Genomic DNA, 23,971 nt, shown 5'->3' on the forward strand with positions numbered 1-23,971 from the left:
CAAGTTAGTAGATCACTTAATCTAGTGTTTTAACAACCTTCTAACCGTGAAATCATTCCAAAAGGTTGATTTTTCCATTTTCACCAAGAACACCAAGAACACACACTAGTGTTCTTGGCATTTTGGCTCATTTCAAGCTTCCATATAGTAAGTACTTCTATCCTAGAGTGTGTTTAAGCTTGCTATACTTCATTATAACATGAAATCATCCAAGAAACACCAAGAAAATGGTGTTTACGGTTCAAGAACGTTCTTGAACCGTAAACCCATTTTAAGGGACCAAAATGTCCCTAGTCCCTTCCTAAGCCTAGGTAACTAACTTGGATCCTTACCTTGATGTGTTAAGGACTTAAAATCATCGAAATACCAACATCCATAAGAGTTTACGGCCGTAAACTCTAGGGTTTACGACCGTAAACCCAAAGGGATGTGGTCTTTGGGCCGTAAACTCCAAATAGGAGTGAAATGGTGCCCTAGCTTCTTCCTTAGGCTTATACTTCAAGAGGAAACACTTCAATGGACTTAGAAACGTTCAAATCAACAATTGGTCAAAAGAGGGGGAGTTTACGGCCGTAAACTCTAGGGTTTACGACCGTAAACCCATTGGGTTGAGGTCACAAAACCGTAAACTCAAGTTAGGGTTTCTTTTGAACCCTAAACCCTATAGCATTGTTCTACAACACTTAGATGCATTCCTTGAGACTTATAACACTTATATAAGGTGTTTAACTTGTCTTAGGATGTCTTAACTTTGCTAATTAGTTGTTTAAAGTCTAATTAGATACATATATGTTGTATTTATATGTTAAATAGGATCATTGTGTGTGTACAAGTCTTCACTTGACACCTAGCAATCCTATTTTCTTCAGTTCATCCAAACCACCAACTACAGGTGAGTTCATACCCCTTAATTAACCTTTTAAATGTTTTTTTAAATGCTTTTATGGGGGGGAATACAAGTTGAACAATTATAGTTATTATATCAATCACATGTGATTAATAACTACCAAACAAATGGTTTTCTTACTTTTCAAACTGTTTATCAAACTGTTTTACCTCAAACTGTTTTACAAACTCTTTTATTGTCAATACATTTATCAAACTCTTTTAACTTATATTATGTGTATCTATATAAATATAGTTATATAAGTAGGATTGGAAGGACTTAGGACTGCTAGTCTACCCTGCTTCCTGTTCTTGTTTGATTGTGGTCTTGGGGTATCAAGGTTAGTTGTCCGAGGGTCGTTTGAATCCTAGTTATATATTATGTATACGTATATAGATATAAAAGGTTTGTTATCAACCTCTTTTAACTTATATTATGTGTATCTATGTAAATATAGTTATATAAGTAGGATTAAGAAGGACTTAGGACTGCTAGTCTACCCTGCTTCCTGTTCTTGTTTGATTGTGGTCTTGGGGTATCAAGGTTAGTTGTCCGAAGGTCGTTTGAATCCTAGTTATATATTATGTATATGTATATAGATACAAAAGGTTTTCCTACATTCAAGTCCATACCCTTGGGTAGCAAGGGTATACAAACATGTTCATACATTGCTAGTAAGCTACCATAGGGGTAGTTTAGGAAGATAATATTACTAGAACGATGAAACATACAATGAGTCAGTTCATACATGAGTCAATACATACTATAATGAGAAACAAACATGAAACAGAGTGATGAGAAACAAACATACAGGCTAGACAGAGAAAGAACATACAATACAGCTAGCACACAATTCACATAACATTTACATTAATACATTTATGTGAGCCATTAAACAGGGCATGGCACTACCTGCCATGACTGTTTTTGTATCAGAATCTCCTTAATTGGGGAGCGCATGAGTTTGTGTATAGATCTATACTGGATTGACTATCCTACACCTTGCTGCTCGCTACAGTGGGACTTGCAAGTCTACGGGTGCCAAACGTCATTTTTGTGGCATCTTACATTGTCACTTTACTATTGAGTCGGTAGCAAGATACAGGCCGATCACATGTTACCTTAAAATATACAATTAACTTAAGGTAGTTAGTACAGCAGTAGTTTCATAATACTACATTAAAGTACTATAACATTTTCCCTTTACATTTTACTTTGTGATTTCACACAATAAACAATAATGTAAAAACTATATTTTTGGTTAATGATAGTCGGATTTGGGAAAATACTCACTTTTACAAAGGATACACACACAGACACTAGATGCCTTGGTAGAAGGCTACTTTTAGTAGGAAACATAGGGTTTTCTAGGATAGTTCAAACAAATACAAAACTTTTACAAACACACAGTACATCTTACAAAACATCTTACAAATGCTTTCATACAAACACAGATACTAATATACTTATGAACTCACCAGCTCTAAAGCTGATAAACTCTTTCAAAATAACTTGTATTCTCAGGTCACCAGTAGACAGGTACCGGAGCCAGGCCCTGAGAGATGGAGCTCGTTCAAGACTCATCTTATATTTTGATATATATATTGTTTTGGTGTCTTTAAAACTTAACGGAACACACTTGTATGAAATTATATTATTAATGCAATGGATGATGTTGTTGCTTGTTTACTACTTGCATTGTTGTGATACTGTACATGACGTCCTCCACCCCAGAACGTTTCGGCCGTTCATTTGGTTTTGAGGGTGTGACATATGGCGGCGGCAGTAAGGTTTTCGGATGGAAGCCACCACCTCACGGTGGTGGCGGCGACAAATAGATGGCGGTGGAACCGCTGTAGGAGTGGTGGTGGCATAAAGCAGTCGGAGGACGTCATCGTCAAGGAGGAGTCGCGACGTCCGGCAATAGCGTCGTCTTCAATGGAAGTGGAGTCGCGACGTCCGGCAATAGCGTCGTCTTCAGGCTACTATTTATTCATTAATTTATTTATTTATTAAATAAATAAACGGGGTGTTACAATATCAAAACATTATATAATAGTTGTTATCATAATGTTCCAATATCCAAATACTAAATCCAAATCAAAATCTCATTTCTAGAATAATAAAGTCTTATAGCTGAAGTGTGACCATTCATACTTAGCTCAAAACAAACACTTTATTAATGGGTTTGACCAAATTTAATTTGTATGAATTCTACGAATATTATCATCTCCATAATTGACTTTACGCTAAGTATAGTTAAAACATCTTGGAGAATATGAATGGTGTTCTTTCGTGACATAAAGTCTCTTAGCTTGATTAAGTATACTCTTGAAGTCACAAAGATTTCTATGTGATCCTTGAATTGCATAAATCAACATAGTTTTTCAATGAACGCATTCATCCAATCATATTTGATTTCAACTTCTAAAGTAGTGTATTCTTATTTTGTAGTAGATTGTGTCATTTTGTTTTTCTTGGACCTCATTCCAACTAAACTTACTCTTCATTCTATAATGAAGTCAAAATCCAATTATAATTCACAATTATCTATATTTGTTTAGAAATTAGAATCCTATGTATCTCTTTACATGAAGATTTTATTCTAAATTAATTATCTCATATACATTTTCTTAGTTCTTCTTAAGTACTCTTAGAATGTTCTCATAGTCATCCAATGTCTTAACCATGTATTCAATTAGTATCTTTTGATATGCTCATAGAATATTCATATACTAGGTCTCATGCATAATATGGCATAAATAATTGATTCAATTTCCAAGAAAATCGAATATAAATCATTTCAGCTAGTTCAAACCTATGAGCTAGGTCCTTTTGAGGCTGGCTCAAACTTAGTGTCATGTGACAATGCCAAGATTCCTCCAAAGGAATTTTCTACTTTGATCTCTTTCAAGATATTTTCAATATATGCATAAATATGTAAAACTTTTAACATTCATCTTTATGTATCTCTATAGATTTTACATTCCAAGAATGAATCTTGTCCTTCCTAAGTCTTTCATCTTACAAACACATTCCGAGTCAAGGTGAAAAGGCCTAGCATGGTCAGAATGTAATTTCTCATGATTAAGTATGTCTCATTCATACAAGATTATGAATGTCACTATTCTTCCACTAGTTCTTAGTAAATTCACATGTTCTATTCATTTTGATATAAAACCATACCTTGTGATTTTATGTTAAAATGATGATTGCAACCTTGAGATGTTTGTTTTATATCCACAAGTGGATCTCAACCTTTACACATTTTACTAGGACAACATGGATTAAGAAAACCTCCAATCTAATCTATGTAGATATCTTCTAGTAGATGTCTATTAAGAAATTCGGTCTTTCTTGAAATCTATTTGCTATATCTCATATTAAGAATATGAATTTATAGTAAATAATATTCGTGTTGATCTAATCATAGCTACTTGTAAAAAAAAGTTTGATCATAGTCATTTTCATGAGTATGATGAGGACCATAGTCAATGACATGAGTATGAGAAAATCCATTTATAACAAGTCTTGCTTTAAATGTGTACCGTTATCCATGTAATGTATTCTTTCTAGAAGAATTACTTATTCCTTCTAGCCTTGCTATAGGAAGGAAGTTCAATGAATACCATACTTGATTATTATACATGGATTATATCTCATGTTCATGACTCTAAGTCATTTAAAATATTTAAGATATGATATAGCATTTTGGTAGTTGATGGATTTGCTAGAAACCATCAAGAAGAGCTCATCAATGAGAGATTCCATATTTCTCAAGTCATGGATGATTTCCACCACTAATGCGAACAATTTGTGTTTGTGAATAGCTATTATTCAAGTTTAACAATCCCTTGATAAAACCAGTGCCAACTAATACTACATCAGGCTATGGTTCTTCATCTGCTTTAAGTTCCATGTGTCTCTCACTTGCTTTGTCATTAGAAGCTTGCTTTCTACTAACTCATCCTTCATAAGAATAAGTGAACTTATTCTTAGTGGGTTTACATATAACAAATATGTATTTATTAGATCTTGGGTTTAGAAGCTTTAGTCCAACATAGGCTTCAAATCCACAAAACATTTAAACAAGATAGAGATGGAGCCTTTCCACACTAAATCTTATAAAGAAAATAATTTATTTACTTATTATTTGGTATTCATACTCAAAGGACATTTGATAGTGTTATAGGTGTTATCCCAATAAAATAAAAAAGGAGTACATTTCTACCGATTAGAAAGTAAATCATATAAAGTAAGATTTAATTCATCTTTTGTTATCACTAAGGCTTTAGATGGTTCTTACCGGTTTGTATCTCAACTTTAGATTTGAAATATTTAATTAAGATTTCATAATTATACTTTACCATGTAAAATATAATTATAACTACTATAGTTGTTAATAATGTTGATTTGGTATCTTGTGCTAAATCTTAGACATTCATTAGAAAGGAAGTCATACATCACAGTGTATAGTCTCTCAATAATTTATTTTTTCTACTACTTAGTGAAAATATCATTAGGAATATTTTATGTATAAATAAGATTTAAATATGTGAAATAAACTACATTATTTTCCTTTAAATATCCCTTTCTTGAAGTTTGAATATGTGAATGCTATTTATATAATAAAGATAACAATGTCAAAGATGAGTTTGATTCAAAACAAGTTTAAGTCAAAAATACTTTGCATATAGAACTTGTTATTTATGAAACATTGATAATTACCTTATAATTCTCATTAAGAGATCTATCATAAAAAGAATTTTAATCATTAACGAATATTAAGGTGATCATTATGAAAAACGATTTAAGTAAATGGTCAATCATTTATAAATTAACTAAGACATATATTTAGATAAGCTAAATTAAAACATACATTGTTCCAAAACAAACAATGTTTCATAATACAAGTTTATGTTCCTAGCATAATTAATAAACTAAACTACAAGAGTGTGGTTCCAACTTGATTTTGCTCAGCTGGTTAATCTTTTGTAAATATCTGCAAGCCATTTACAAATATTAGATTAACATTTAAGTATCAAGGACTTGAGTGTTACATGAAAAATGTATGAGTTCTATCTAGTAGATACCTGACGTACTAGTCTCTTCCAGACATTCTTTCTAGATAAGAGGAGTAATTCCTCTTCCAGTGTCTAGTTTCTCCACAAAAGAAACAAGATCCATCTATATGGTCCTTATTGGATTTCTTGGGCTTAAAGGTGTTTAGTCCGTAAACCATGGGCCTTTTGATCACACAATGTGACTCTTTTTAGCCTTACACTATTCTGATGTTTGAACTAGTTCAAAACAAAATATCATTGTATTCATTGGAATATTGTTTAACATGTTATATCATATATATATATATATATATATATATATATATATATATATATATATATATATATATATATATATATATATATCCAATTTATCCAAGACTTCCTGGAAGTCTGGAATAACTATTCCTAGTTTGATGTTAGAAGCATCTTTAGCATCACAGTGATGCCTTTACTAGGTATCATGTACAAGTCTATTGCTCAAAGAAAGAAGTTTAGGATTAGGACCTTTAAGTGTATACAATTTCACATCTCTTACGAGATTGCCTCTCAAGACATGAACCTATTCATTGAAGTTGTATCTATTGAATGTTATTGGTTCATTAAGTCATTAAAGAAAACGACAATTCATGGTCATGAGAATAGATTATTTATCTACAAAATATTTAACAAAATTCAATTAGTATTTTCAATATTTAAGCCTTTAATATCTAATACCCTTTCAGTTTCTAAAAACATTAATTATCAAAGTCTAGCATCCAAGTTGCAAAACAAATAATTGGTTAGGTATCCTTTATCCCACCTATTTGAATCCAACCCGGTAGATATTAATTATCAATTATATCTTACTATATAATTTCTAGATTTATGGGATCACTAACAACAAATTTAATTAGACATGTTTGATCCCATCTATGCCTCAGAACTCTCTTGGTTAGGTATCCTTTATCACGAAAGATTTCCGAGCAAATCATCCAATTTGAAAAACTTGTGTAATCGGCCTATAACTTGGTTATAGAAATCACAAATACACATCGGCCATCAAAAGATAACACTAAGCGGTTAGGTGACATTTATCCCACTAGTGTATACAAGAGATATGCGAGTGTTCTTTAAAATAGAGTGCACTTATTTGAGGTTATTAAGGGGTCTTTTTATGTTTTATAACTCTAGTTTTGATAAAATATAATATAATGGTTATTACATGCATATAATAAGTCATGGTACCAATTTTCAAAAGAAAATCAATTTTAAAGGTTCTATATAAAAAGCTAGTTTTTATATAATTTGACGCAATTCAATACTTAACAACCGACATTTAGTTTGAGTTTGATCATTTTTGAACCTTTTATATCTTTACTAAAACTTCCTTTTATTACTTATATATTTGGAGTTTGTATAAGTTACAAAATCACCATTTTAAAACTTAGAATTTAGTATTTCAAAATTTACCGTTATTAACGTTTTTATAAAACCGGTTTCTATTTTAAAACAATAACTTGTTACATCTTATGTCCACAATATAAATTTTGAAAACTAAACTCCATGTGATGTTTATTTAGTCCGAAATTATTTTAGCATATAAAAAACTAATTTATCAACCACACATAATATTTCCATAAAAAATAAACAACACGAGCATGTATAAAACATATGTGCATAAACATAACCAACTAGTAACATTTTTGTGAGCCAACATAAAAGATGTTTATGTCCATTCCTAAAGGGACATTTAATGGAAACAAAAATCTTATGGTAATGTTGTTGTAGAAGCTCTCACTTGAGAAAACACACATTGCTTGCAAAAGATTGGAAAAACTTTCTGAATGTAATAATTCAGCAATTGTCGCAAAAGGTCTAACAGCCCTTATAGAACAGCTTTAGTGACAGTTTACAGAAACTGTCACTATTTTCCCATCATGCTTATAAACTTCGAAAATCACCTTTTTGTCTTCAAAAAGTGGCTCCATCTTCATTTTTTTATATTTTTGTACAAATAAATTATTTCTAAAAACTAATCTATTACTTATAAAATAAACCAAGAAAACCAATCTATTTAAATTAGACAAAACTACAAATTTGGTCCTTGTGGTTTTCAAAAACCTTTGGATGGGGTCCAAAAAGTTTCCAACTTGCATGGAAGGTCCAAAATCAAGGTTTTTATGGGTTTTTGGTCCAAAAAAGCTTAAAAAGACGATTATGCCCTTTTATTTTCCTTTTTATATTTTTTATAATTATTCTAATGCTGTTTTAATTAAAAAAATAAAGAAAAAAGAAAAAAAGTATCCCCCACCCCACCCACTGTTCTCTCTCTCTCTCTCTCTCTCTCAAAAATCTCATGGACTTCATCTTTAATATTCCCAAATTGATGAACAAAAGCCAAAATCAAGCAATAGAAAGAAATTGAAACCCAAACACACAGACACACACATTCTAACGCAAAGCACCCACATCGATTGGAAACAATCTCATCACAATGAGTCTCTTGTCTCGATCGGACGAAGCAAATAAGAGGGGGAAGGCAATCACCTTCAAATTAGAGTGGTGGTTGGACAGAGAGGGTCGACGGAAGCAGCATTCGGAGGTGGCGATGGTTCACAGCAGTGGCAGCAACAAAGTGGTGGTCGGTGACGGGTGGCTAGCAATAACAGCTCCACTGCCTTGTTCCCTTTGTGTCTGGCAGCACACGACGGGGAAGACGAGGGAGGAGGGGAGAGTTTGGTGGTGGTCAAAAACTGTGGTGGTAGGAGGGTAATGACGACCACAACCAATGGCGGCCGTGGGTGGCAGAGGTTGCTCCGGCAGCCTCCTGTTGTTGTGTCCGGGTTTCTGCTTGACGAGAATGACGAGAGGCGTATATGGGAAGGTGACAGGGGGTCGGAGTAGGGCAAGAGATACAAAGGAGGGCGTGTTTGGGTTGTTGCTGTCTTGGTGGTCAGAAAAACGGCTCCACCTCCTGTGGATTATCTTGGCCGTGAATGAAGAAGAAGAAGGAGGGGTAGTATTTGTATGGTAAGATGCAAACGAGAGAGAGAGAAAGAGAGAGAGAGAGAGAGAGATTTTAGTTTTTTTTAATTATTTAAATACCAAAATAAATAAAGAAAATAGAAAAATAAAATGAAAAGGGTAAAATCATCTTTTCAAGTGTATCAAGGACCAAAAACCCAGAAAAACTTTGATTTTGGATCTTCGATGCAAGTTGGAAACTTTTAGGACCCCATCCAAAGGTTTTGAAAACCACAGGGACTAAATTTGCAGTTTTGTCTTTAATTTATTAAATACCATATGAATAAATAAATATTACAACCATTTTTATAACTAACACAACAAACACAACAACACAATGGTTATTGGCTAGTTTATACACATCATACATATCAACATACACATAAAACAACCTTTGTTTTTTAAGACAACTTTAAATGACAAAATATGTATGAAACTTTTGTCATATAAAAATAACAGTTATAAAGTTGTTATAGAAAATATGTATGAACTCATTTTCTTACAAAAACAAGTTATCCATATTTTCCAAAAACTAAGATTTTTAAAAAATCATAAAATCTAACAAAACTTGCAAGGTGGCTCTAATACAAGATTTTAGCAACGGAATACTTGAGTATTTTTGAACAATTATAAACTAGTTATAATAAACGGTCACATCCCCGGTCGGCGGCAGATACATCGGGTTGTACGACGTTAGGACGTTGGATCACATATTATTGAACATACATTGAACAGTACGAAACAATCAATAACATAAATATCACTTCCATTATGGATAAAAATATTACATCAGAATATACTTCTAAAATACTAGAATGTCTAATACAAAAGGTGCCTTAGAAGTTAGCCATAACTATAATGATAGTAAGTCTTTGGTAGCTTCGTTGATCAACTACTGCTGCCAGAAGTGCAATCTTCCATCTCTTGGTTTCCTAAGAATACATGTGGTTTTGAAAGGTCAACATAATGCTGGTGAGTTCATAGGTTTTGTATATTATACATTGAAAATACTTTTTGTACATCACTTTTTTAAGTTGTAAAAAGTATTTTGATTCTTTGCTTTGAAAATAGTATTCTACTATTCATAGGTATTATGGCTTTCATGATCCTCATTCGTCCTATGTCCTATTAGTATATTCATATCTTAGGATTATACTTAGGATAAGGAGGTATTCTTATATGTAGAGTAGGCTGTCTATGAGTGAACTTTTATACTCAACGTAGGTTAATTGGATATCGTCCAACCTTAACCTACTTGACGGTGTAATTATGACATAATTAGAATCTCAATGTTTTATTGTATAATTATAATTAATATATAATTATATTTAAACAGTGCTCACAATGACAAAAGTTACAACTGACTTATGTACCTACTCAATTTATGGAGTACTTAACGGATGCAAAATGTATACTAGGATTTCGACACTAATAACGAACCTACAAATGTGCCCAGTAATATACATACACGGTCGAAGTCATGAAGACCTTAGACACTGACAAACACAACGATACAAAGATAACTACCTAAGCTTCGATATATCACAACAAACATAACTCTACATTCTCCCCCTTTGTGATCAATATCAAATCTTCAAACAGAGGGTAGTGTCTTGATCGCTTGTAGAAAAACTCTTCTTATCTCCATGTACCACATGACCATCTTCCTTATCTCTGATCTACCTTCATTTATATTCTTCATGCAATTATTGATACGAAGAAGAACACTAGTAAGATTGTGATTTGAATACATTTCAACATCGTCGGTAGGAAAGAAGAATTTCTTTTTCCCACCTTTCATGTTCTTTACTGTAAAGACAACTCCCAAAGGATAATTGATGATTTCACCATCTTTATAGTCATTAATGTTGAATTTTCCTTTTATCAATGACTTAGGAACCTTTTACTTCTTGTTGAAAACATTAGCTGACTCAAAATTTGTTAATGCTATATTAGCTATGTAACACTCTAAAAAGCTCTTGATATGACCATATCTAATGATGTATGAAGCTTTGTATTGAACTTGATGTTTACTCATATCCCCCATAATCTTCGTAATCGTGATGAGATCATTCAAATTCATCAAAGGAAAGTCAGCAATAGTGAAGTCACAAAGTGTAACATCCCAAAAATTACAACAATTTAAACTTTTTCAAAACAACTCATTTACTAAAAGAAGTATTAACAAAACCATTATTTCCAAAACATTATTTAAAATCAGAGTCTCCCAAGATCCAATCAGTCAGAAAACCAAGGATGTGTACAGTCATGCCTTCGCCTTGCCACAATCATCTGAAGTACCTGAAACAATAAATTGAAACTGTAAGCACGAAGCTTACTGAGTTCCCCCAAAGTACCACCATATAAGCAAATTACATGCACAAACACTCATGCCTGGCCCAATCAGCCTCGGGCTGGAATACCAGGCATGTATACGATGGGTCCAATCATCGCCAGGATGGAATACCCTCGTATCATAAGCATGTTTGGTCCAATCAACCATCGGGTTGGAATACCAACACATGTCGGTTCCAATCAACCTTCAGGTTGGAATACCCTCGGCTTGTTGATTGATGCACGAAGCAGTCCAATCTTACCATATACCATAAAAATCATGTCAGTTCCAGTCAACCACCTGGTTGGAATACCCCAGGCCCAACCAACCTATGGGTCCAATCATCCATGGGGATGGAATACCCTAGGTTGGAATGCCAATATACATAACGGGTCCAGTCATCCTCGGGATGGAATACCCTCGAGCCCAATCAACCATCGGGTTGGAATGGCCCCAGTCTGTTGGCTCACACACATTGTAGTAAAGCCTCAACCACCAACAATATGTGCCCATAGAATAGACAAACATATAAACAGTCTACAAACAATCAGGCAGATCTACAGATCACTAAGCATAACATCATCCTATATACCAGGATACCGATCTAAAGAGCACTTCAGCACGATAACATACTATCACATAACAGGATATAAGGGGCCGACCTTGGTGCCTTCAACCCGCAAGTACAGTGAGGAAAACTCACCTCAACCCGGTAATAATCAAATGACTGCTCGGGTTGCTGAACCGGATAACCTCGTGCCAACTAACAAAATACAATATTAATCAATAATTATCCGGATAATCCAGAATCTGAGGCCCACTCCATAATCCAACTTCCTAAAGGGTAAAAGAACATTTTATCCTTTTCTTACTTGGCCCAAAACCATGGCCCAGTCCAAAAGCACAAAAAACCCAAAATGGCAACTTAAAGCCCAATATGGCCCAACTTCCTAATTGGGCCCAAAAACTATCATGCGACCAAAACCAAGGGAGCCCACAGCCTAACTATAGCCCACAATCAGAAATCCAATGGACCAACAAGGCCCAAAACCACGTCTTACGTCGTGACCAGTCCTTACTCACGTCGTGAGAGTTCACTCGATCAAATCCCACTCATCCCGAGTCAACCCAACCAACTCAGTCAAGAAATACCACTTAAGCTTGCCTCACAACGTGAACGGCCTATCCTCATGTCGTGAGACCCAACTAGCTCTCCAGAATCGATACATAATTCTTCTCACGTCCTGAGACCTTGTGTCTCACGTCGTGAGAGCGGTCTGAGGCTAAAAATCCAACTTTTAAGTCCTTAATCCATTAAGCCTTCAATCCTAATTATTTCAAAAGTTAACAAGGACTCTAAAGGCCAATAAAAACGATTACTTGATGGACAAGCATGCCCCAAGCATGTCCTAAACCCCTCTTAGGTCAAATGACAAGAATTGGCCCCAAACTCAAACAAGATTCATAAATTATAACCATACTTTAGATCCATAATACTAAATCACATAGAATGACTCATTGATCCATAAAGTTGCCAACTTTATGGATCCCAAGCATGCAATCCATCATAACCATGCAAAAGGGAGCTTAGAACTTAGATTTGGAAATTTGAGCTCATAAAATTTGATCTTGGACACTTACAATGGTCCAAAATGTGCACAAGATGATGATGAAGCCTCCTTGCTAAACCAACACTCTTGAACTCCTCCTTCTTCTTCTTCTATCCACCAAAACACTATAATGGATCTGAAATCACCAAGATGGATTAGAGTTAGGGTTTTCTGAGTTAAGGGAAGGTGGAGGCTGAGAAATAAACCCTAAAACTGAGTTAAGGGGGTGTAAATATGTGGGAAACCTTAAAACTTTGTGGGCTTGGGCTGAAGCGATCCTCACGTTGTGAGCTCTTATTGCTCACGTCGTGAGCTCAGTCCCGGATAGAATCTTCATGCGGCTCTCCTCACGTTGTGAGCATCCATGCCTCACGTCGTGAGGACCCCTTTTTCTCCAAAATCCCAACCTTTTGACCCTCTAAAAGTCTAATTCGATTCATCCAAGAAAACGGATGTTACAACTCTCCCCCACTTAAATTAGATTCCGTCCTCGAAATCACTCCTTACCACCTTCCAGCCACACCGGATAGCTAGAACACTTCTTTCGCTACCCCTGAAGAATAACCATTACTGCTCTGTCCGAAATTCGAAATTCTAAAACCTGTCTGACCCCCCCCCCCTCCTACAGACAGCCCTTGGTGAAACATTGACATTACAATTCCACTTCTTAATCCAACTAATCATAACACTTTCGTTCCTTTATTATCTTGTTATTTTCTATGAAAACAGAATCGCTGACCAATCCTTGCTGCCAAAACTTTTCAATTTGTAGAAGGCTTAGATAATCCTTCAGGCACAAGACTCATCCTGAAGTTAATGAATCCATGGACACAATGAGCAAAAAGAGACAATCTGGGAGTTAAACCTTCTAGTGCTGAACAAGCCACTGATTCTTAACTGCTGAACCGATATGCTACTGCTATAATTCTGAAGTCCCATAACTTTCCAGACCTACTCACATGTAGAACCATTCCAAAGCACAATCACAAGGGTCTTTTCTACCATCCACACTGAAAACATCCCTTTCTGGCCCTAAACCTTCCAACCGATAATCCATTACACAGATTCCTAAATCCACAACCTTCTGAGGTAAGATCTTGCATATATATATATATATATATCCTCACTTCTAACGCGAGTCTCGACCAAAAAACCAACTCGGTACATAACTCCAAACCTAATATTTAAAGATTACACTTGCATTACCTGCAATCTTCGGCTTCACGGCATCCATTCACTAAACTATGATATAAGAATCTCCAAACCACCACTGATAATACCAGCCTCACACTTGGTCCAGCCAGCAGGTTTCTAAGAGAATCACATAAACCAGGAATTCTCAATACTCCAACCGTAACCCGTCCCCCATTGGGATACTTCTGAATCCGGGAACCCATCGGTCTATTCTCAGTAATCTTTCCCCAAGACTGGGGAGCATTCAATCATTAACAAACCCCTAGTCCCTTGACTGAAGACACCACCAAAAAATGTAGAAAAGATACTCAAAACATATCGATCGCAAACTTCATCCAAATCCAAATTCATAAGACGTACCAAGACCTTAATTAAACCCTTGACTCCCTGTCATTCCATTACCAACCACTTCTCCTACGAACAAAGAGGAATAATCCAAGAATTTTCTCATTTCATCCAACCCATATTGGCACAGGTGCACCCCCACCTGGCAATCACTCGAGACATTCTTAAGAATTTTATAATTCGAGACTTCATTACCGACTCCCAACCTTGATAATCAAACCCCTAATAACAACTTGAGAACAAACGGGATTTGTAATGTATATGCTTCGCAAATACTTTCTGATACCTAACTGATACTCCCAACAACCCTTAACGGTTCCCTTTATCCAAACCAGCTGATTTGCGAGTCTCCCGACTTCCATCGACGCGTCAATACCGAAAGAACCACAAGCAGGAGAAATGAGATATCATGATTACTGGGCCCACAGCCCATAAACACCCCTCTCGGCAACAATTCATAAATTTACTACAATGCACATCCTTAGGGAACCCAAGACCTCAACCAAACAGTGAAAAAATAACAAAGTTCAATCGAAATGACAAACCTCAATCATTAACAGAAGACATCCCCATGAATGATCGGAACAAGACCCCCCACCTTGATTGAGACTGAATAGATTCCACCAATACACATCTAACTCAAGAATACCAGGTGATCCTGAATGCTACCAAAACTTGAGCCTACTACAAACCAAAATTTTACACCACCATTGAGGGTAAACATACCCAGAGACCAAAGGAACATAAAACATACTGAACTTGATGATAGGTTGTTACATTTCTTGAACTTCAACTGTCACCACTTGAAACTTTTGGAGAATCTCCGTTGAATGATGAACGAAACGAACAATGATCGAGGACACATTGACATTAGATCTAATGAACCAAAACTTGCACGGAGCTGAATGTACCAAATTCTGAAACTAATTCCCTAATCAACCTCTACACAAGCTAGACTATAATTAGAAATCCATATAACGAGCTGACAAAATTCCTCGACAACCGATACTCAACTTGAGTGATCCCAGCGGCTCCTCATCTATTCGTTGGCACTCCCAAAAGGAACCAATAGCTGCAACGAGCCCTTGACCAACGAATTTCTACTGGGGGGAAACTCATGTGTCTCCTGAACACATACATCCGATCTCCATCTATTATATACCCTTTCCTTGACCAAATCCTGAACCGAAATTCCACATACCCGCACCGCAGATCCCTACGAGCCATTCTTCCAACACTACGAACTCGCACAGATTCATGATCCTCCGAGCAGAATACCTAGTTCTCCCCCACTTAGGGTTCGAACTATACTTACTAGTGTTGTAACCAAACCATATCTTAAACCGGATCAACCAAGTACAAACCATCCCTGACTCTTGGAATGTATAACACGCGCAAGATGAAGACCTCATAAAATTATCCAATCACAACTACCTTATCATTAAGGATTTCATGCAAATACAAAAGCAAAACACCAACCTACTATCCAAAACATACATTCTTCGCCTGCAATCCCGACCATCAAACCGGTACCTGACCTGTCCATATTCAAAGAACACGGACCCCTGATCGTATCACAAAGAATATGTACTACATTAATCCTCCTGCGCACTCCCGCGCTGGCATGTTGTCGCCGAACACTGCAACCAACTGGCCACATGTTGGGTTTACATCCCAAATCTGGAAGTCACAAGCATGATCGTTTCTTCTCCGAACTCAGAAAACTGAAAGGGCAAAATCTTCGCTAAAGATAGCGACATTCTAATCCATCAATAAACCACTCACTTCCAGATGCAGTCCCCTATCCTATCATAACAACTGTTTCCTTCCTGAGTCATGCGACATGAATGCACGGTCTCAAGAAAAACCCTCGAGACCTCAAAACCAGCAAACTCATCTAGGTCTGCACCACTCAACCCAAACCAATATCACCATTAGGGCCCAAAAAAACTACCAGACCCATCCTCATGCTTGAGTAACCATAACCACAAGGTCGACAAACCACTGCCACGATTCATGGTATCAAACTGTGCAATCATTCCCGACCAACCCTTAGAATCCCCGAAAATCTCCTCGATTCGAGTATGGATCCTGTGCTTTCAGTAGTACATGCCCAATACTACCTTCCACACCTATCAATACTTTCCTCAAGAATCATCTCAGGTCCTCTAAGACCTACTCATAATAATATTCCCAATACCTGTTCCAAAGCGTAGCAATTACACTAAAATACTTCCGAGGCTCTCCTAGGATTCCCCACCTCCCCTGCCAGCAGCTGCTGAAGGACTCCAATCAATGTCAGCCAACCACTTCATGAATACAATTACATGTAATAAAACTTAAATAATCTTTCGACTAAAGGACCTAACCCTACAACGGTTAGAATCAAACAAGAGTTGCGCAATAGGGCCAAATTCGTCACCCTAAGATTATTTAACCTCCATAGCATGTAACTTAATGTATTCATTTGATAGTTAGCTCACATCAATGTGAGTCCCACAAAGCACAAAGCAAGCAACATTCGAGCAGCGGAGTTGACTGGTACTAAGACATAATAAAATCAGACAGATCCTCATACGAAATTCTCGATCTCTAAATCCCAGCATCTTGGATGCACGTTCATCCTGACCGCACTCTCTCAAGAGTGGCTAATAATTCTCATGCTGACCCGTCATGCACTGCGCCCACTCATGAAACTTCCACCAACCCTGCAGCCACTCGTGCATGCTAATCGTACATAATGTTGGATCCCATAGACAGTCGAATACTTGACTCAACCCTAAGCCCTTAATCAGAAAAGAAAAGGAAGTAAAGCTAAATCAAACATTCTTAGACTATAAAATCTTTATTATGTACAACTATGATGCACACACCAGGAAACTACAGTACGAATGTCAATTTCATATAAGGAAGACCCTAGGCTATCAGGCATCATATAATCAGCCAATTAACATGCAATTCCTGAAGATCCCTAGCTTATCACTAGCATGATGTTCTAACATATCACAATATCAACTAACAGTATGGTAATTTGTGGTCTACTTACTGGCTCCGACTGATCGTACACATCGCATCCTTTCTCGATTATTATTATTATTATTATTATATATATATATATATATATTAAAGTTATGAAAGATTTTAACAGTAAAGTGGCACCTTTTTTGTCAATTTTGGTCCTCCAACTTACAACATTGACCCTTCATCTTTATGCTTTTGTTCACAAACAACCCTTTCACTTTGGGTTGAATTTTTCATAACCCTCGCCTTTTATTACATATTATTAGTATTTTGTCTTTTGGCAGAAATGGTCCCTCATTATTATTATTATTATTATTATTATTATTGTTAGACAAAATTACACGATTGGTCCATGTGGTTTACCAGATTTAACATTCTCTTTTTGGTTTTAAATTAATGTTTTATTTATTAGAAAATACCCACCCAATACCAGATTTAACATTCTCTTTTTGGTTTTAAATTAATGTTTTATTTATTTATTAGAAAATACCCACCCACCATCTGCCATCACCACTACCACCACCACCGCCAAAATTACATAAATGGTCCATATGGTTTACCCATGGTGACAAATTCAGTCCCTACTACCTGAAAAGACCAAATTACCCTCACATTAACGGACAAAAAGCAACCAACATGCTACTTTACTTTACAAAGCAATACATTCCGACCCCGGCAACGCCGGGGAATCTTTTCTAGTTATTATTATTATTATTATTATTATTATTTGAAAACAATTTAATAAAATCATTTTTTTAAACCTTTTCATTTCCTTAGTTTGAGACTGGATTCACACGAGTGTTCCTCCAATTCACTCAAACCAAGGCTCTGATACCAACTTGTAATATCCTAAAATTACAACAATTTAAACTTTTCAAAACAACTCATTTACTAAAAGAAGTGTTTACAAAACCATTGTTTCCAAAGCATTATTTAAAATCAGACTCTCCCAATATTCAATTAGTCAGAATACAAAGGATGTGTACAGTCACGCCTTCGCCTTGCCATAATCATCTGAAGTACCTGAAACAATAAACTGAAACTGTAAGCACGAAGCTTAGTAAGTTCCCCCAAAGTACCACCATACAAGCAAATCACATGCACAAACACGCATGCCTGGCCCAATCAGCCTCGGGCTGGAATACCAGACATGTCTACGATGGGCCCAATCATCCTCAGGATGGAATACCCTCATATCATAAGCATTTTTGGTCCAATCAACCATCAGGTTGAAATACTAACACATGTTGGGTCCAATTGTTTTATGGGAAATTATAGACGTAATATACACAACGGCTAATCAACTATAATAAATAAAGATCCATTTTGCCACATGTCAATCTCTCATGAGTTTTGACACTTGTCATTTTATGATATTTTTGAAATTAAATAATATCCACATGTCAATTTCTAGGTTTTTCTAATTTTTTTTAAATTAAAAAGTCACATAATACTTATATATGCAAAGTAGTAAATGTAATAAATATGATAGTAATTGTAATTAATACGTTTTTTCTTTCCTTATTTCAAAATTTTATTTAAAAAAATACTTAATGGTTACATTTTAATATTTAATTTTTTTAATCAACCCGTGTAATACACGGGTTTTACACCTAGTAATACAACATGTTATATACACTAATAACAACCTCTTCTATTACCATACATTGTGAGACTCTACTTAGATCACGTGCAAATAAGGTGTCTACAAAAAAAATACAAATGTTATTAAAAAACTACATTGTTTTTTTTTTAAATTGCAATATTTATTATAAACTTGTATTGTGAAAACCGTTGGTACAAATTGTTGTAGGTTTTGTGAAAACCGTTGGTACAAATTGTTTTACGGGAAATTATAGACGTTGATCAACATCTAGAAACGTGTTCAACAAAAATGCATCTTTGTCACATGATCCCCGGACATGCGTAACAAATACAAGTATTGACGCTCAATAGAAAAGTTGAAAGATTCCATGTGTTTTGACATAAACAACAAAGATACGAAACCCATTTTGTAACTCGGAACATGACCGGACCGAAACTGTAAACAACACTGGCAAAGTTTAATTCGGTCCAAAACCCAAAAACCTGGTTTGGTACCCGGAATCGGACCGGACCGAACCCGGACCCGATACACTCTAAATCGGTCCGGTTTTTGGGTTAGTTAATTCACGATCTTCGGTCTTCAGGTTTTTGCTCTTCAGGCCGATCCGGTCCGGTTCCGGCCCGTTGCTCATCCCTAGTGGGTGGTGATGGTAGGTGGTGGTGTGACGGTGGCGGCGGCGACGGCAGTAGTGGTGGTGGTGGTAGTGGTGCCGATGATGGTGGTAAATGTTATGTTGTGAAATAAACAAAAGTAATAATGTAAAATGTCACTTTCCTTCATAGTAGGGAATTAATTCAATATCTTCGTGAAAAAAAGTGTTTTCTTATTTGATGAAAAGTTTTTTTATTTAGGATTTTATTTCCATTATACAAAGTTGAACCAAAAACTTGAATGTGGTGGAATTGAAATACTTTTCTCCCTAATTTCATTATATTCCAAGAACCAAACTCACCCTTAATAACCATGATTAAGACTAATCATTCAACTCATTTTATCAGCCTATTTTGCCAGCACATATGAAGTCGGTCAAATAAGAGAACATAGTGATCAAGAACGACAATTATGATTATTTGGCAACCGAAACCTTACAATCATAGCTTCAATATTTGTTAAAGACAACTTTATACTATCATAAGATATCGACACACTAAAAGATACATAAACCGATCTTTCACCTTATTCCATAACTCAGTTTTCTCATGATTGAAAAAGAAGACAAGAGAGTGAGATCGACATTTAACCCTAGTTGAGCTTACACGATATTCTTTCCAAATTCAACTTAAATAGTTAAAGTGTTAAAACAACTTGTCTCCACTTGATTCTAAAATCTAAATAGACCCACAGCTTTTTAACAAGTTGATTCACGAATGACGAAACCCCATTAACTAACTGTGGAATAATATCTCAAAACATATATTTGTAAAAACAAAAAACTATTTATAATTCACATTTTTGAAACAATAATAAATTTGTTTTCTTTACAACGATATGAAACGAATATTATAAGAAGGAAAAAAAAAGTGAAATCCACCGTCTGATGTGGATCCCATCCTCAGTGTCCATCCCCCCTTTTTATTCTCGCAGTCTAACACGAGTTGGAGTCATCAGGTCTCAAACAAACGAAGAAAAGACTCACTCCTCCATTAAAGATTCTCCTTTCCACCTTCACCTTTATCCACCCGGGTAACTTTTTCTTTCTTACGACATATTTGAATTCTTGATTCCTTATCATATATCTATATGCACTTCATCTCCAATTACTCGCGCATATCGTTTCCCTAAGCTTTTTGATTCTGTTATCCTTTCGATCAATCGTAAGTTCTTCGTATCTCTAGGGTTTTCTTCTTTCGTTCATGTTCTATTGATTTTCTTTTTCTTTTCTATATATAAAAAGGTAACCACCCTCGTCTTCGATTCCTCAGTTTGTTCTTGTTATGTTCTATGTTGTGGTTTCCATCTTTCTGAAGTGATTTTAATGTATTAGTTTAAGAGCAAATCTATGTGCAGCTACTTTCTATGAAAAAAAGATGCTAATTAATGCCAATTATCATTTATCACCCCCACCCCACCACCACCATCATTATAAATGCTTTATTTGGTGATATCTTTGACATGGTAGTGAAAAAACAAATCTTTTTCAACTCTATGAGTATTCGTACTTGGTTGTTAATGTTTTATAGCTTGTGGAACCTAATCCTACATCTAAATAGGACCAACCTATCATGTCAACTCTCTACAATCTTGTCAAAAAACTTACCCATGTTTGACTTTTGCATGTCAAACGGCTTACCTTTTCACTTCAAAGTTGACCCTAATTGAATTTCCATGTTCTAACCTTGTTAATTTTGTTTCAAAATATAAAAAGATCCACGATTGTTGTTAGGATTAGGACTTTTCAACAAAGGGTATGCACTATCATAACAAATTATATTCGACAATTGACCTAAATCCATGGTGGTTACTAGGATTCTTATTATATTATATCTCTTTATAAAAATAAAGTTCATGGCATAAATCTTGTTATATTTTTCATGACAGGTGATATAGATTACACATATCTTCCTTATTCTGATTGATGCCAGACCAAAGCCTGTAATAAATTTCTTCAAAACCTTTCTTAGGTTACAGTGTCAAGAACATGTCTGGTGGAGAGGTTAGAAATGTATCTCCAGGAGATATTCAAATGGTAAATTCTTTTATTTCTAAAAAGTAAGTTAATTCGAGTCTTCAGGCTTCAGCTACAGTGTGAGAGTTTTAATTCCAATGTGGATTGGACTCTTTGTGGGTGGGTGGGCCCTTATGTCAGCCATCTAGCCCTAGGGCAGACAGTTTGGGCCAACACTAGGTCAGCTCAGGGGTTGTTGGAAGAATAACTTTTTTGCAGATTAATTTGTAATGACACTCAAAAACTAGAATATTTTGTGGTGTTTCAGGTTCAAAATCTTATTGAACAATGTCTCCCATATTACATGACACAAAAGCAAGTTGTAGATATTCTCTATCAACAAGAGAAAGTGGAGCCCAGCTTTACAGAGCTCGGTATGCAATTCCATTTAATTTCCTTATACTATACGTTCTTTGTCTAATTCATAATGAGTAAACACGTAAATGACAATGTTGCCCTTGTTTGGTCTAGTTTGGCAGAAGCTTGAAGAACAAAATCAAGAATTTTTCAAGGGGTACCATCTAAGATTAATGGTGAAAGAACAAATAATGGAATTCAATAAGTTGCTTGATAGACAAGCCGCATTGATGCATCAATTGGGACCCACAACGGTTAATTTTCAACCTAATAAGTCCAATGGATCTCATATCCCACCAAGTAAGCCCATTTTCATTTCCTCTATCCATGCAACTTCTTTGACTTTTTGACTTTTGGGTAGGACAAAAAATGTTACTTTTGTCTCATTGACACCAGTCATGTTATGTTATGTCATGTCATGTAAGATGTTTTGCTTTTTTACAGTGCATCAAAACTCAACAATCTATGCACCTGAAAACACGGGTGGTATTGCACTCAAGACAGAAAATATGCAGCAGCATCCAGCCGCCATTAATTTCTCAAGAGGGTTTAATAATAGTGGACTTCCGATACTACCCTCGGGGGTTCCACAAAATATGTTGTTGACCCAAAATTCAAATGTTGGAACGAATGGCGTTTCCGTAAAAACCGAATCCAACTATTTGGGGAATCCTAGGTTTATCTATGAACCACGACCAACGATTGGTGATGCATCCGTTTCATCTTTCAGTTGCTTGGAATCCGACCCACATCAGTTAAATGGGCCACTTCTTAATGATAGTTCCTTTTTTGGGCTTTTGGGCCCAATGTCTCAAAACTTTGGGCTATCGGACTCAACCGCTGACTTCACAAATAGTTCAGGTACTTCCTCATTTCTCTCTCATTTGACCTGATAGGATAAGCTTTTTAGGGCTATTTTTTATAATGAGGGCATTCACGTCTTTTCAGAAGAGATTAGTCCCACCTTTTTGATGTGACATAAAGTTGCAGCTTTTGTCCTATTGAAATCAATCTCATGTAGGTCAAAAACACAGTAGTCTGTGATTAACATTTCTCTTGTTTTTTTTAGACATGCTTGATAGTTACTCGAGGTCTGCTTTCTTGTCATCCGAAAGAGACAATTTCTTGGATTCTCATAGTAGTACGGTTGACCATCAAGGTTAGATTTTTGTTGTTGACCACTTTTTTTCTTGTTTAAAATGATTATTATTATTATTATTATTACTATTATTATTAACATCATTTTTGTATCTTAGGGGACAATAAGAGGTTAGACATACCAGAAAACTTAGGTTTTGAAGATTTTGGGAGTGACTCGTAAAAATTCACACGGTAATATTCTTAATCTACATATTAAAAATTGGTTTTCTTGTGCAAAAGGTTTAAATTTTGCAACATATAAGACCTTACATTATATTATTGTGTGTCTTGTCACAGGTCATATCGGATGACTAAAGATTTAGTCATCTGATATTGGATGACTTAGAGCATTACGCTCAAGTCATCTGATATCAGATGACTTTTGATATGCTCCGGTCATCTGATATCGAATATATCAGATGACATTGGAGCATATCATATCATTCCTAGGACTGGAAGCTTTGTAAATAGGTTATCGGAATGGGAGGCTTCAGAAAAAAAAAAAAAAAAAAAATTAAGTGTTGTAGATGGTGTGTGCAATTTAGAGGTTGTAATAATTAAGTTTAGGATGGGTGTTTATAATGATAGTCTTAAGGAATATGTGTTGGGGGTAATAATGTAATTCATCGAAAGATATGATAAAAGTTTCTAATTAACATGGAATGACAATGAATATGATTACTACCCCTTGTGTTGGGATTGTGCTAGGAATAAGAAAAATGATCGTTTGATCTTCATGAGTT

The 23,971-nt window shown here is 35.5% G+C and overlaps 1 protein-coding gene across 2 annotated transcripts; it reads left to right on the forward strand.

Annotated features, from left to right (window-relative positions):
- The first annotated feature begins 20,636 nt into the window (after positions 1-20,636).
- LOC145119328 (uncharacterized) lies at positions 20,637-23,971 on the forward strand. 2 transcript variants are annotated; one of them, XM_079054979.1, is made up of 8 exons: positions 20,637-20,749; positions 21,605-21,752; positions 22,000-22,105; positions 22,203-22,388; positions 22,533-22,949; positions 23,158-23,247; positions 23,345-23,420; positions 23,526-23,971. In XM_079054979.1, exons 2-7 carry the CDS (start codon positions 21,705-21,707, stop codon positions 23,407-23,409), a joined length of 912 nt encoding a protein of 303 aa, XP_078911105.1. In that variant the 5' UTR covers positions 20,637-20,749; positions 21,605-21,704; the 3' UTR covers positions 23,410-23,420; positions 23,526-23,971. The 2 variants fall into 2 exon arrangements, with proteins under 2 accessions (XP_078911105.1, XP_078911106.1); XM_079054980.1 differs by lacking the exon at positions 20,637-20,749 and adding an exon at positions 20,751-20,880.

The sequence above is a fragment of the Lactuca virosa genome, chromosome 6, assembly GCF_052849685.1.
Source record: "Lactuca virosa cultivar CGN04683 chromosome 6, Lactuca_virosa_CGN04683_v6, whole genome shotgun sequence".
Lineage (NCBI taxonomy): Eukaryota > Viridiplantae > Streptophyta > Magnoliopsida > Asterales > Asteraceae > Lactuca > Lactuca virosa.

Coding starts and splice junctions, on each gene's coding strand:
- LOC145119328 (XM_079054979.1), top strand. CDS start 21,705: ATGTCTGGTGGAGAGGTTAGAAATGTATCTCCAGGAGATATTCAAATG. Junction 21,753..21,999: donor CTCCAGGAGATATTCAAATG/GTAAATTCTTTT, acceptor GTGGTGTTTCAG/GTTCAAAATCTTATTGAACA. Junction 22,389..22,532: donor TGGATCTCATATCCCACCAA/GTAAGCCCATTT, acceptor GCTTTTTTACAG/TGCATCAAAACTCAACAATC.